This window comes from Pogoniulus pusillus, chromosome 29 (genome assembly GCF_015220805.1).
Source record: "Pogoniulus pusillus isolate bPogPus1 chromosome 29, bPogPus1.pri, whole genome shotgun sequence".
In the NCBI taxonomy this organism is placed as follows: Eukaryota; Metazoa; Chordata; class Aves; order Piciformes; family Lybiidae; genus Pogoniulus; species Pogoniulus pusillus.
The window spans coordinates 19,009,737-19,021,977 of NC_087292.1; the positions used below are offsets into that span (position 1 = coordinate 19,009,737).

Here is a 12,241-nt window from a genome sequence, read left to right on the forward strand (position 1 = left end):
AAAACCAGAGTTGAAGATGTCAGCTCTGTAAGTTTTCTCTGGGTGATCAAAGCATGCACAACATCCTGTGCTTGTGCTCTGGAAGATTCTAGGAGCTTCCCGGGGACTCAGGGAGCACAAGTTCTGGATTTCTGTGGGCTGTCTCTAGATGAACACCTGAATGCAGTGAATCTAAAAGCAGCTGTCTCTCATTTGAAGTTAAAGTGATGTGATTGATCTGGTGCTTTATAGGTGCCAAAAAGGAGACCTTCTTCACCTGCTTCTCCTGTGCAAGCTCTTCTGTCTGTCTGCTGAGATGTTTCTGCCTGTTTCTCTGGCAGAGAAGTGTTTGCTTTTTGGGCTGGGTAAGTAGAAGATTTGTTTTGTTGATTTGCTTTGTTTTGTCGCTGAATACTTGGTGCAGCTGGCCTCAGATGCTGTTTGTTCACAAAGGACACACTACTGTGTGATTGGTGGGCATAGAAGCAGTAATTGCTGACAGAAGCACGCTTGTGACCTTGGCTGTAAATTCATGAACAGGCATTACAGTGTTTCTGTCTCTGCAAGCCAAAGTACTCTCATGCTGAAGAACTTCTTCCTCAGATCCACTCTGAGCAGCCCTGCTCTCCCTCAGCTTCAAACCATTCCCCTTGCCCTGTCTTTAGACACCCTTATGGAAAAAGTCCCTCTGCAGCCTTCCTGCTGCAGGTTCCCTTCAGGTACTGGGAGGTAGCTTTAAAGTCTCCCTGGAGTCTTGTCCCCTTCAGGCTGAGCAGCCCCAGCTCCCTCAGCCTATCCTCTTAGAAGTGCTCCAGCCCTTGGCTCATCCTCGTGGTCCTGCTCTGAACTGGTTCCAGCAGTTTTTCGTTCTTCAGCTGGACTGTGGCCATGTGGAATGTTTTGGGTTGTGCTTTTGCCTTTGCATGCTGAAAGACTTCCTGTGTTACCTTAGTAGTACGTTTCATGTGCAAGGTTCCTGTCTGTGATCTCTTGCTGCTGGGGAAGTCATGAGCTACCTGTGGGGGTGTGAAATGCAGTAAGCTTCCATCGCGTTGCCTGCACGGATGTGAGGGGACAAAGTACTGCTGAGAAGCTTTTCTGTACCATTCTCTTCCCCCTTCCCCTCTTGCCTTTAAGGGAGCACACACAGGGAGAAGCTCACTGAGCGCCCTCTGACATGCTGTAGGAATTCTTTGCTTTGCAGTGTTTTACACTGTGGCTCTTCAAACCTGTAACCCATCTGCTTTCCATTGCCAGCGAGCTGACCATCCGTACTACCGTCGCCTTGAATGCCTCCAACCAGCAGTGTTTGCTGCCAGACAGACACCTGGAGAAGACAGAGGACATGGTTAAGTTCATGAAGGATATCTTGGATGGTGCTGCTGAAGTAAGTCTTTGTTGTGGCTTGAGATATATTGGTTGGTGTTTGGTTTTTCCCCCCTTAGCTGCGGTGGCTCCGATTGTTACGCCGTGTGATTTATCTTCCTGTCCTGGCTGTCTTCCCGTGCTGGGTGCTGGCAGTGAATACGTGGTGAGGAGTGCTTGGGGTGTGCCATCCTTTGCTGTTCTCACTGTGGGAACTCCAAGAGCCATGGAATGGGCTGCGTTATGAGTGATGCACAATTAAGAACCAATATTAATGTTGGTATCCAGGCAAAGGTTGTTAATAACTACAACCAACCTGTTTCTTATCATTCAGTCTCTGCAGAAAGCTTATTGACAAGGTTCAAAGCACACAGCTGGGGTATTTGTACACTTAGAATCATGGAATCAGCCAGGTTGGAAGAGACCTCCAGGCTCATCCAGCCCAACCTAGCCCCAGCCCTCTCCAGGCAGCTAGGCCATGGCACTAAGTGCCTCATCCAGGCTTTTCTTGAGCAGCTGCAGGGACGGCGACTCCCTAGGCAGCCTCTGTGGTCTGAGAGCAGAGCAGCAACTTGCTGTTAGTTTGCTGTGATGGTCTCAAACAACTGTGGGAGAGTTTGGCATGAGCCTGTTGGAATGCTTAGCCTTACTGGAGGAGCTGGGAGCGTCTGGGCAGCATGAAATGCAAGAGCAATTGCTTTTCACTGCCTTCTTAAGGGACTTAAGGGTTGGGAGGTCTGAGGAATGAACTGTTGGGATCATAACTGCAAAGTGTCAGCAGTTTTGACATGGTTCCATTTGACATTGCAGGCACAGGCTGGTGATGGACTTCTGCAACGAAGCAAGAGAGTCATCTATGAGGCCAAGGCTGCTGTAATGGTAGAGTTCATTGCTTATTCAGTGAGGTGATGCTCTTGTCAGTCAAGAAGGACTTAGTTGCAGAGGCTTTGGAAATGCTTTGATGTAAGCTTGTTGCTATGCTGTGCCTAGTGTATCTATTGTCACTATTTAGAACTAGGCTTAAACCAAATGAACTTCTGGATTAAAACAGCCAATCATGTCTGCCACAGTTCTAACTGTTCCACCTGCAGGAATGTCACATTTTTCACTCTGCTGTTAGTCTGACATATTTTAAGGGACAGAATCATGAAAATCCAACCTCTTTTCCTTGAGCTTTTTGCCATCGCTTCAGAGGTTCTTTTGTGTTCTGAGCAATGTTTTGGTTTCAGTCTGTCCCAGTCCTCTGTCAGCCTCCCAGCCCAGAAATCTCTGCTCCTGGTGAGGCGGAGCAGCTTCTGTCTGTTGTTACTTGTCCTAGTGCTGAGCACCACCAAGCAGCAGCTGGCACCTTGGTGCTGACCCCTGCCCCTCGGCAATGTATAGACGTTAAGGAGATCCCTTCTCTTCCCCAGACTAAACATCCCCAGGCCTCTCTCTCTTCTTTCCAGCCCCCTCCTCTCTTGCCCCCCCACCGTTTCCCCCTCCCCCCCGCTCTTGCCCCTCCCCCAGTCCTTTCTTCCCCCCCTCCACCTCCTCTCTTCACCCCCCCCACCTCCTCTCTTTTCCCACCCCTCCCCTCTTCACCCCCCCCACCTCCTCTCTTTTCCCACCCCTCCCCTCTTCACCCCCCCACCTCCTCTCTTTTCCCACCCCTCCCCTCTTCACCCCCCCCCACCTCCTCTCTTTTCCCACCCCTCCCCTCTTCACCCCCCCACCTCCTCTCTTTTCCACCCCTCCCCTCATCACCCCCCCACCTCCTCTCTTTTCCCACCCCTCCCCTCTTCACCCCCCCACCTCCTCTCTTTTCCCACCCCTCCCCTCTTCACCCCCCCACCTCCTCTCTTTTCCCACCCCCCCCTCTTCACGCCCCCACCTCCTCTCTTTTCCCACCCCTCCCCTCTTCACCCCCCCACCTCCTCTCTTTTCCCACCCCTCTTCTCCTCACCCCCCCCCATTTTTCTCTCCCTCCCCACCTCCTCTCTTCTCTCTCCCCCCCCCCCCCATAACGAGAGCCACACCAGAGGCCAGAGCTGTGCTGTCGCAGCAAGCAAAGGGCAAAGGAGGCAACGAGATGCTGTAGGGACTCTGACTCTTGCTGCCGGGCTGCAACAAGAGGAAGGGAGAGTCTGGCCCCCAACAGGTGAAAACAAGAGAGGAGCAAGGCAGGAAGCACAAAAGCAAACCTATCTCATGAAGGAAACAGCACAACTTCAAGCACAGTTTTAAGCACAGCATACCAAGGAGGAACAGAAATCCCAAGCAGAGCAAAGGGGAGGAGTGGCTTAGAGAAAAGCAAAAGCACCCCACAAAGGACACAGCCAAACACCACCCCACAAAGGACACAGCCAACCTACCCCCGCAAAGGGGATCAGCCAAAGGCTTCTGCCTCTCCTGGGGCAGCTTAAAAAGGGGAGGTCAATTGAAGTCTCCTCCCACCCCAGCTGTGGCCACTTTGCCCTCCCTGCTCAGTGCCCTTTATAAGCAGAGCAGGAGGAGCCCAGCCCCAAGCTGGGCCCATTGCGGGCCAAGGGATCCTCCGCCTGGCATCCCAGGTGAGTGCGCACGGGTGAGCACCGGGTGCGTGGTGGAGGGTTTCGAAGGCTGGGGGGCCTGGCTGGCCCCCTGGCTAGCTAGGGCCACCTTAGGGCTGGGCTACTGACCCACTGCAACATCCACCTTAGCTCACGGGTGCTAAGTCTGTGTTGCTACTGAGGCTGAGGTTTCTCTAGGAGGTTGGATCCTCGAAGGTTTTGCTCTGGGTTCTGCGATGGAGGCAAAGATGGAGCAGGAGCACTAACTGGAGCTGGTAACGGACCAGCAGCAGCAGCTGGTAATGGAACTGGTAATGGAGCAGAAGCTGGTAACGTAGAGTGGAGAGGAGGAGGAGGAGGAAAGCAGCAGAGACTGCCTGGGGGAAGGCAGAGAGTGGGGGCAGGACGGCAGGGGCTGCCCGGGGAAAGGTGGAGGGCAGCGGCAGGAGGGCAGGGAAGAGGTACAGAGCTTTCAGGTGCTGAGCTTCAACAGAAAGACCTGATGGAAAAGAAAAGAGACTAACTTGTTTAGCAAAAGTACTCTCTGGAATTTCCCAAGTCGCTTATTTATTGAAGGCAGTCATTTGTTGGTCATTGTCATCACGAGAGAGGACCTTTTGGTTTGCGTTAGGGTGGTTTGGGCTTGCCTGTAACTCCAGGCCCCTCAGAAATTGATGGGGGGGGAAAACCCCAACCCATGGATGTTCTCTTGGTTGTCTTTAACAGATAAACAAAGAGCAAGTGCGACTGAAAGAGCTTTGCAGGTAACAACTCTGTGACCCTGTTTGGAGAGTTTTGAATTGGTCATTGCCAGCGAGATCAAGGTAGTGCCCCTTGGCCTTGCTGCATGTGGTGAACTGCTCCTAACACAGCCCAGCTGAACACAGAGTCAGGTGAAATGAAGGCTGAAGAGATAGGAAAAGTCTTTCTCAGCCTCATAGCTAAAGACAGTTTAGTTTCCCCAAGAAGTCCCATTCTACCTGTTGTGCATTGGTTTGATGCCAAAGCCAAACAACTGCCCCAGACCTTTCTATTTTCTCAGCTTTGGTGTAAATGAATATGAATTGAGGTTGGATGAGGCCCTGAGCAGCCTGTTGCAGTGGGAGGTATCCCTGCCTAGAGCAGAGGGTTGGGACTGGATGATCCTTGAGGTCCCTTCCAACCTAAACCATTCAATGAAGTCTTTTATCAGCTCCTAGGATTAGTGACAGTGGGGAATGTTTGCTTGCTATGAGCTGAGGGAGCTGTTTCCTAAATGGAATGTTCATTAGTTCTTTAGCACCTGAAAATGTTGGCAGGCTACTTGATAAACCTCCTGGAACGCAGGGGCCTGTTGAATTGTTTTCCCAGTGCCTGAACAACTTACAGTGCTGTAATGGGTTAGCCTCCTGTTTCCCTCCAACACAGAAGTGAGGCAAAAGTAACACAGCCAAGGAAAAACCCTCTGGGTTGAGATCAAGAGGTAAATACAAAATGAGATCCTGCAGTGCACAATTACCTTAGCCTGTTTCTGTTTGCAGAAAGCAGGAGTCAGCCACCTGCCACCCATCCCCTCCTGACCCCAACCCCAGAAACCCAAAGCAGCACTTGGCACAGGAGGTCTCTCGTGTTGCAGTCTCAACTTCAAGCCCTGGAATACTTTGCTTCAGCCAGCAGCATGGGGTTGGATACCAACAGCAGAGTCGACTTAACCTGTGACTAAGTGAACTTTAAGTGTTCTGACTCCACAGTGGAACCTGATAAAGAAAGATGTGAATGGAAGCAGGCTCTGACTGCTCTGTGTAACTGATGAGAAGCTTTCTGAAGGAGGTGAATTTGTTTTACAGCCCTTCCCTCAGCTGGTTACAGATCTTCAAGGTAGCTGCTGGTGCAGTGTCTGTTGGAGACTGTTAGCCACTCTGAAGGAGGGAGTTAGTGGAGCATCATAGGAACATGTAGAGAGATTGGTCAGGAAAAGGCATTTGTGTTACCCTTTTGAGTCATTTGAGTCACTTTTATTGTAATCCCATGGCTGAGAGCAGGACTCCTTTGTGTCCAGGGTTAAAATCTTCAAGGAGAAACAGTGCCAAGGCTCTGAATTGATTGGGACTTGGTGCTGCTAGTTACAGTGTAGGACAGTTAAGGCAGTCCTGTGTTTTGTGATTTGCCTTTTTTCCTACCGTTCTAGTTTTGGCTCGGGCTAGTGTGAAGTGTCTCTGGAACGAGGTCCTTGTGGTCCCTTCTGACCCTGACTGATTCTGTGATTCCAGCAAGCAGCTTTTGCCTTAAAAACCCCTGAGGTCACTGCAGCACCTCTCTATGGAATAAAAGAAAGGGATTTTGCTGCACTGCTGAGAACTGTTTCCAGCTCTGAGCCTTTGTTGTTGTGGTTGTTTTTGGTTCGTGTTTATAAACAGCAGTAGCTAAGCAATCCTCTCTGAGCTATGGACCAGAATCTGCTGCATCCTGTGCAAGAAGCAGATCCCAGTGTGATCTGGTGCAGCTGTAGCACTTCCTAACTGCTAGGTTTGGGAGGAGGGCATGTGTCTCAGTCGTTTCTGAGCTGTGATAGCAATCAGGTGTCTGCTTAAGTCTTGACCCTCTGCCACGTGCTGCCACGTTCACCAGATCTTTCTCCCGGCTTCAGGGAGAGAAGGAGTGTCCAGCTCCCAGAGTGGGTGTCAGAAGCGATGTGAAGTGAAAGGGGTTTGCTGAGGTCATGTAGGAAGTTGTGTGAGGGAATGTGGCAGTTTGGTTTTTGATTTCTTCAGTCTCTAAAGTTTTTCTTGGAGCAGCTTCACTGCAATCCTTTTAAATGCACAGAGTATCAGCACAGGCCCTTTTAGACAGTCCTCCAGCTTTGCTGCAGGTCCCTTTCAGATACTGCAGCGTAGCTCGAAGCTCTGCCTTCTCTTCTGCAGCCTCCACAGCCCCAGTTCTTTCAGTCCTGCTTCCCAGGAGAGGTGCTGCAGTCCTCTGCTCATCTTTGTGGCCCTCATCTGGCAGAAGAGCTGTGTTTTTCCTCTAGCTCCTGCAGAAGGGCCTTAATTCTGGTGTCAGCAGCTCCCCCTGTGTCTCCTCTGCTGTCTGTAAATCCCTCCAGAGTAGATCAAGGAAGTGCTGAGTAGCCCCAGCTGGAGTTGAGAGCTGTCCCTATAAACTGAGTGTGTAGGAGTGGCAGAGCGTGGGCTGTGCCTTGCGTGCGGTGTGCTGTTGGCAAAGGCAATAGGCAGAGCGGCGCTGGGCTGAAGGCGCTGCCCCCGGCCGGGCGCAGAGGCGCTCTCGGTTGTGTGTGCTGCCCTCCGGTGTTTGCTCGTGGGTACTGCAGTTGTGTAGCGGCTGCGGTGTGGCGCCGGTGCTGAGTGCTGCCACCGTGTGTTTGCTTGTCCACACTGCAGTTCCTCAGCCGCGGCGGTCGCCCGTTTTCCTGCCTCGTCTCTAAAGGCCGTGCACGATTGAAGTGGCTGAAAGCTGAGGGGAGGGGAGGGGAGGAGAGGAGGGGAAGGTGAGAGGTGGGAGGGAGAGCTGAGAACTGGTTTGGATTTGTAAGTATTGGAGTGAGGAGTTAAAGGCGGCAGGCAGGGGGGGCGGGCCGGCGCTCGGGCCGGCTCGGGGTGACAGATTTGGAGCTTCCTTTGGAGGAGGAGTTCAGGAGGTGGCTGCCGATTGGTGGATTGTGGTGGGCGTGGTTTGCCGCTTGTTCTGCCTCCCTCATTTGCATACATTTCAATACCAGGCTCTGCCTTTGAGTACCTTGGAGATGTGTTTGGGGTTGGGGAGGGGTTACCGGGAGGGTCAACAGCTGATTGGTGGATCCTGGGGGGGCTGTGGGCATGGTCACCCCTGTGCCCCGCCCCCTCATTTGCATAAATGAAGGCAGGGTCCACCTGGCGGAGTTTGGTGCTTTATTGGGGGGCGAAACTGGTTAGGATCGGGAGGGTCAGCAGCTGATTGGTGCGTCCTCTGGCGTGGGCGGGGCCTGCCCCTGCCCTGCCCCGCCCCTCCGAAGCGCTCCATGGTCTCCAGCACAGCCCCAGCAGCTCCAGGAAGGAGGAGACCTCCCCCCGCAGGCCTCCAGCCCCCCGGGAGACCCAGAGCCTGCGGGGGGAGGGCTCAGGAACCCCCAGACCCTCCCAGGGACCCCCAGACCCTCTCCGGGACCTCCCAGGGACCCCCATATTCGCCCACTGTCCTCCCAGAGACCCCCACTCACCTCCTTGTATGCCCCCACTAATCCCCCAGCCCCTCCCCGTCCCCGCCCAGCACCCCCCAGTGCCCACTCAGGCCCTCAGCTTGTCCCCGCAGCACTGCAGCCTGGCCTGGGGGCGCTGCTGAGGCCCTCACCGAATCGCCACCGCTCGCCGCAGGCTGGCAGTGACCCTCTGCAAGCTGGCGCCGCCCCCTGTGAGCTGGCGCTGCCCGCTCCTAGGCTGGCAGTGCCCTCACCACGACGGCGCCGCCGGCAGCGCAGGCTCGGCGGTGACCTCACCAAGATGGCGCCGACGTCCCGCCTGCGACGCTGACCTCACCAAAGTGGCTCCGGGGGCGGTTCCCGCCGCCCCTCCCCTCTCGCATGCGCAGAGCGCTCAGGCCAGGCCGCAGGGAGGGGCGCAGGGGACAGAGCCACTCTGAAGGCTGCTCGGGGGGCGTCTGGGCCCCGGAGGTGGTGAGTGGGGGTCGGAGAGGGGGGGGAGAGGTCTGTGTGGAGTGGGGGTCGCCGGTGGGGGGGGGGCGGTGGGCAGTGGGGGGCAGTGGGGGGAGGGCCTGGAGCGTCCCCAGCAGCCTGGAGAGAACAGGGAGGGGAGGAGGGGGAGGGGCACGGACACATACCCGGGAGGGGGTCCGGGAGGCCGTGGGGGAGTTTTGGGGGGTGGAAGTTGGGGGCGAGGCCGCGGGGTCTGGGCCTGGGCCTGGGCCCTTCGCTGAGGCCTGCTGGGAGGAGGGGGGGGGGCGGAGAGGCCTGGGAGGGGTTTGGGGGTCTCTGGGGGGGACCTGGGGAGGGATTTGGGGGTCTCTGGGGGGGACCTGGGGAGGGATTTGGGGGTCTCTGAGGGGGGTCTTCGAGGGGGACCTGGGGAGGGATTTGGGGGTGTCTGGGGGGAGTCTTTGGGGGGGACCTGAGGAGGGATTTGGGGGTCTCTGGGGGAGGTCTTTGGGGGGGACCTGGGGAGGGGTTTGGGGGTCTCTGGGGGGGTTCTTCGAGGGGGACCTGGGAAGGGATTTGGGGGTCTCTGGGGGGGACCTGGGGAGGGATTTGGGGGTGTCTGGGGGGGGTCCCTGGGGGGGGACCTGAGGAGGGATTTGGGGGTCTCTGGGGGAGGTCTTCGGGGGGGACCTGGGGAGGGGTTTGGGGGTCTCTGGGGGGGTTCTTCGAGGGGGACCTGGGAAGGGATTTGGGGGTCTCTGTGGGGGGGTCCCTGGGGGGGACCTGGGGAGGGATTTGGGGGTCTCTGGGGGGGGGGGGTTTGGGGGGGAGCCTGGGGAGGGGTTTGGGGGTTTCTGGGGGGGGTCTTCGAGGGGGACCTGGGGAGGGATTTGGGGGTCTCTGGGGGGGGTCTTTGGGGGGGACCTGAGGAGGGATTTGGGGGTCTCTGGGGGAGGTCTTTGGGGGGGACCTGGGGAGGGGTTTGGGGGTCTCTGGGGGGGTTCTTCGAGGGGGACCTGGGAAGGGATTTGCGGGTCTCTGAGGGGGGTCTTCGAGGGGGACCTGGGGAGGGATTTGGGGGTGTCTGGGGGGAGTCTTTGGGGGGGACCTGAGGAGGGATTTGGGGGGTCTCTGGGGGAGGTCTTTGGGGGGGACCTGGGGAGGGGTTTGGGGGTCTCTGGGGGGGTTCTTCGAGGGGGACCTGGGAAGGGATTTGGGGGTCTCTGTGGGGGGTCCCTGGGGGGGACCTGGGGAGGGATTTGGGGGTGTCTGGGGGGGTCCTGGGGGGGACCTGGGGAGGGATTTGGGGGTGTCTGGGGGGGGTCTTTGGGGGGGACCTGAGGAGGGATTTGGGGGTCTCTGGGGGAGGTCTTCGGGGGGGACTTGGGGAGGGGTTTGGGGGTCTCTGGGGGGGTTCTTCGAGGGGGACCTGGGAAGGGATTTGGGGGTCTCTGTGGGGGGTCCCTGGGGGGGACCTGGGGAGGGATTTGGGGGTCTCTGGGGGGGGGTTTGGGGGGGAGCCTGGGGAGGGGTTTGGGGGTTTCTGGGGGGGGTCTTCGAGGGGGACCTGGGGAGGGATTTGGGGGTCTCTGGGGAGGGTCTTTGGGGGGGACCTGAGGAGGGATTTGGGGGTCTCTGGGGGAGGTCTTTGGGGGGGACCTGGGGAGGGGTTTGGGGGTCTCTGGGGGGGTTCTTCGAGGGGGACCTGGGAAGGGATATGGGGATCTCTGGGGGGGGGTCCCTGGGGGGGACCTGGGGAGGGATTTGGGGGTGTCTGGGGGGGGGTCTTTGGGGGGGGGACTTGGGGAGGGATTTGGGGGTCTCTGGGGGAGGTCTTTGGGGGGGACCTGTGGAGGGGTTTGGGGGTCTCTGGGGGGGGTCTTTGAGGGGGACCTGGGGAGCGTTTTGGGGGTTTCTGTAGGGGGTCCTTGGGAGGAGTATGGGGGTCCCTGGAGGGCTCTTTGGGGGGGACCTGGGGGGGTCTTTGGGGGTCTCGGGGGGGGGGGTCCTTGGGGGAGGGTCTTGGGGAGGGATTTGGGGGTCCCTGGGGGGGTCTTTGGGGGTGTCCTTGGGTTGGATTTGGGGGTCCTTGGGTGGCTTTGGAGGGGTCTTGGGGAGGAGTTTGGGGGTCCCTGGGGGGGACAACCTGGGGAAGGATTTGGGGGGCCTTATCGGGGGGCCCCTGGGAGAGATTTGGGAGGGGTTCTGGGGGTTTCTAGAAGGGTCTGGGGCTGTGCTAGAGGCTTCTGGGCTCATCTGCAGTGAGCCTGGGGGCCCTCGAAAGGGTCTGGGGACAGGTAAAATGGGCCTGGGGTGATGCAGCAGGGTTCAGGGGCATCAGAAGGGGCATTGTGGGCATCTAAGTTGGCCTGGGGTCCTCTGGAGGTTGCCTCCCTCTTTCTGTCTCTGTTGTTTGTGCCTGGGTGAGAGTTCTCTGCTGTGTTTGTTCTCTCTTTTTGCAGGGAGCTGAACTGCTTTGCCCCAGCCCAGCTGCAGATCTGCACTCAGCCTCAGCCCCAAGCCCTGGCAGGGTGGGATGCTTTGGTACCAGGCCGTGGAGCTGTTTGAAATGCAATTGCTGCTTGCAGCTGGTTCAGAAATGGATTTCCTGTGGCTGTGGGGGCAGAAATGTGTCTGTGGTGAGTTGGTGCCAAGTGCCAGCCTTGCTTAAAGCCTTCTCTTAGGCCTTTCAGTGTGCTGATGGTTGCAGAGGAGAAGCTCAGGGTGTGAGGGAGTGAAAACTGAAGGGGGTGTTCAGGTGTGAGGAGAGGCCTCTGCCCTGGAGAGACTGCTGGGCAGTGCTGCTGCAGCTAAGGTCTCCCTCGGGGAGCTGTTCCCCTCAGGGGCACTCTGGGGGGCACTGTGCAGGGAGGTGGCAGCCAGAAGGCAGAGCTGCCTGGGCCTCGTTGCTGTGCTGGCCAAAGCAGGTCACTTGTGCAGCTGTGCCACTTGCTGCTCAGGGCTGTGCTTGGGCAGAGAGGCAGCTGTGCCAGCAGCCTGTGCCGCAGTGCAGTGGGTGCTGGTGCAGTGGAGCCTTTGCTGCTTGGCTCTGGGCTGATGGCAGTGGAGCCCCAGAGGCAGCGGTGCCAGGGCAGCTGAGCAGGGGCTGGGCTAGGGGCCGAGGCTGTGCTGCCTGCAGAGGCTTTTGTGTGCCTGTGTCGGGGTGGATTTAACATCCTTTTACTGCTGGGATGTGCTCCTGCTGCTGCCTTTCTGCTGCCCGGCTGGGAGGGGTCCAGAGGGACTGGGAGACACCAGGAGGGGTTGGGAGGAGACTGGGAGGGCATTGGGATGGAGTGGGAAGGGATGCATGAGGGACTGGGAGGGAATGTGAGTGACTGGGAGGGGAATGGGTAGGGCTGAAGGGGGTTGGGAGGCAATGGGAGAGGACTGGAAGGGACTGGGACTGAGAGAGACTGGGATGGACTGGGGAGGGGCTGGGAGGGGAATGGGATGGAGGAGGAAAGGACAGGAATGGGAATGAAGGCAATTGGGAGGGAACTGGGAGAGGACAGGGCCAGACTGGGAGGGATTGGGATGGATTCAGTGGAAGTGGGAGAGACTGGGATTGGGAGGAGACTGGGAGGGCATTGGGATTGAGTGGGAGGAGTGGGATGGACTGGGAAGGGCCTGTGAGGGGATTTGGAGGGACTGATGGGAACTGGGAGTGGAATGGGAGGGACTGGAAGGGACTTGGAGAGGCTGAGAGAGACTGAGGCAGACTGGGAGGTGTTTGGGAGGC

At 57.4% G+C, this 12,241-nt stretch overlaps 2 protein-coding genes across 5 annotated transcripts in view; both read left to right on the forward strand.

The window, feature by feature from the left end:
* The window catches only part of LOC135188468 (protein disulfide-isomerase TMX3-like), a 77,002-nt gene extending 70,774 nt beyond the window's left edge, over nt 1–6,228 (forward strand). Inside the window, exon 12 of the transcript XR_010307707.1 lies at nt 6,043–6,228. The gene's annotated coding sequence lies outside the window, so the exon portion shown is untranslated. The remainder of the gene's footprint in view (nt 1–6,042) is intronic.
* On the forward strand, nt 735–11,198 carry LOC135188470 (protein disulfide-isomerase TMX3-like). Of its 4 annotated transcripts, none has more exons than XR_010307714.1 (5): nt 750–1,015; nt 1,237–1,366; nt 2,155–2,223; nt 4,602–4,699; nt 5,396–5,636. XR_010307714.1 is itself a non-coding variant. In XM_064167914.1 (5 exons), the coding sequence occupies exons 1-5, from the start codon at nt 987–989 to the stop codon at nt 5,571–5,573; spliced, it is 444 nt and encodes a 147-aa protein (XP_064023984.1). In that variant the 5' UTR covers nt 907–986; the 3' UTR covers nt 5,574–5,636. The 4 variants fall into 4 exon arrangements, 3 of the variants coding, with proteins under 3 accessions (XP_064023983.1, XP_064023985.1, XP_064023984.1); XM_064167914.1 differs by having other exon boundaries at nt 907–1,015; nt 4,602–4,639; XM_064167913.1 differs by lacking the exons at nt 4,602–4,699; nt 5,396–5,636 and adding an exon at nt 10,962–11,198 and having other exon boundaries at nt 735–1,015.
* Nucleotides 11,199–12,241: the final 1,043 nt, after the last annotated feature.

Coding starts and splice junctions, on each gene's coding strand:
- LOC135188470 (XM_064167913.1), top strand. CDS start 987: ATGAGCTACCTGTGGGGGTGTGAAATGCA. Junction 1,016..1,236: donor CTGTGGGGGTGTGAAATGCA/GTAAGCTTCCAT, acceptor TTCCATTGCCAG/CGAGCTGACCATCCGTACTA. Junction 2,224..10,961: donor AGGCCAAGGCTGCTGTAATG/GTAGAGTTCATT, acceptor CTCTTTTTGCAG/GGAGCTGAACTGCTTTGCCC.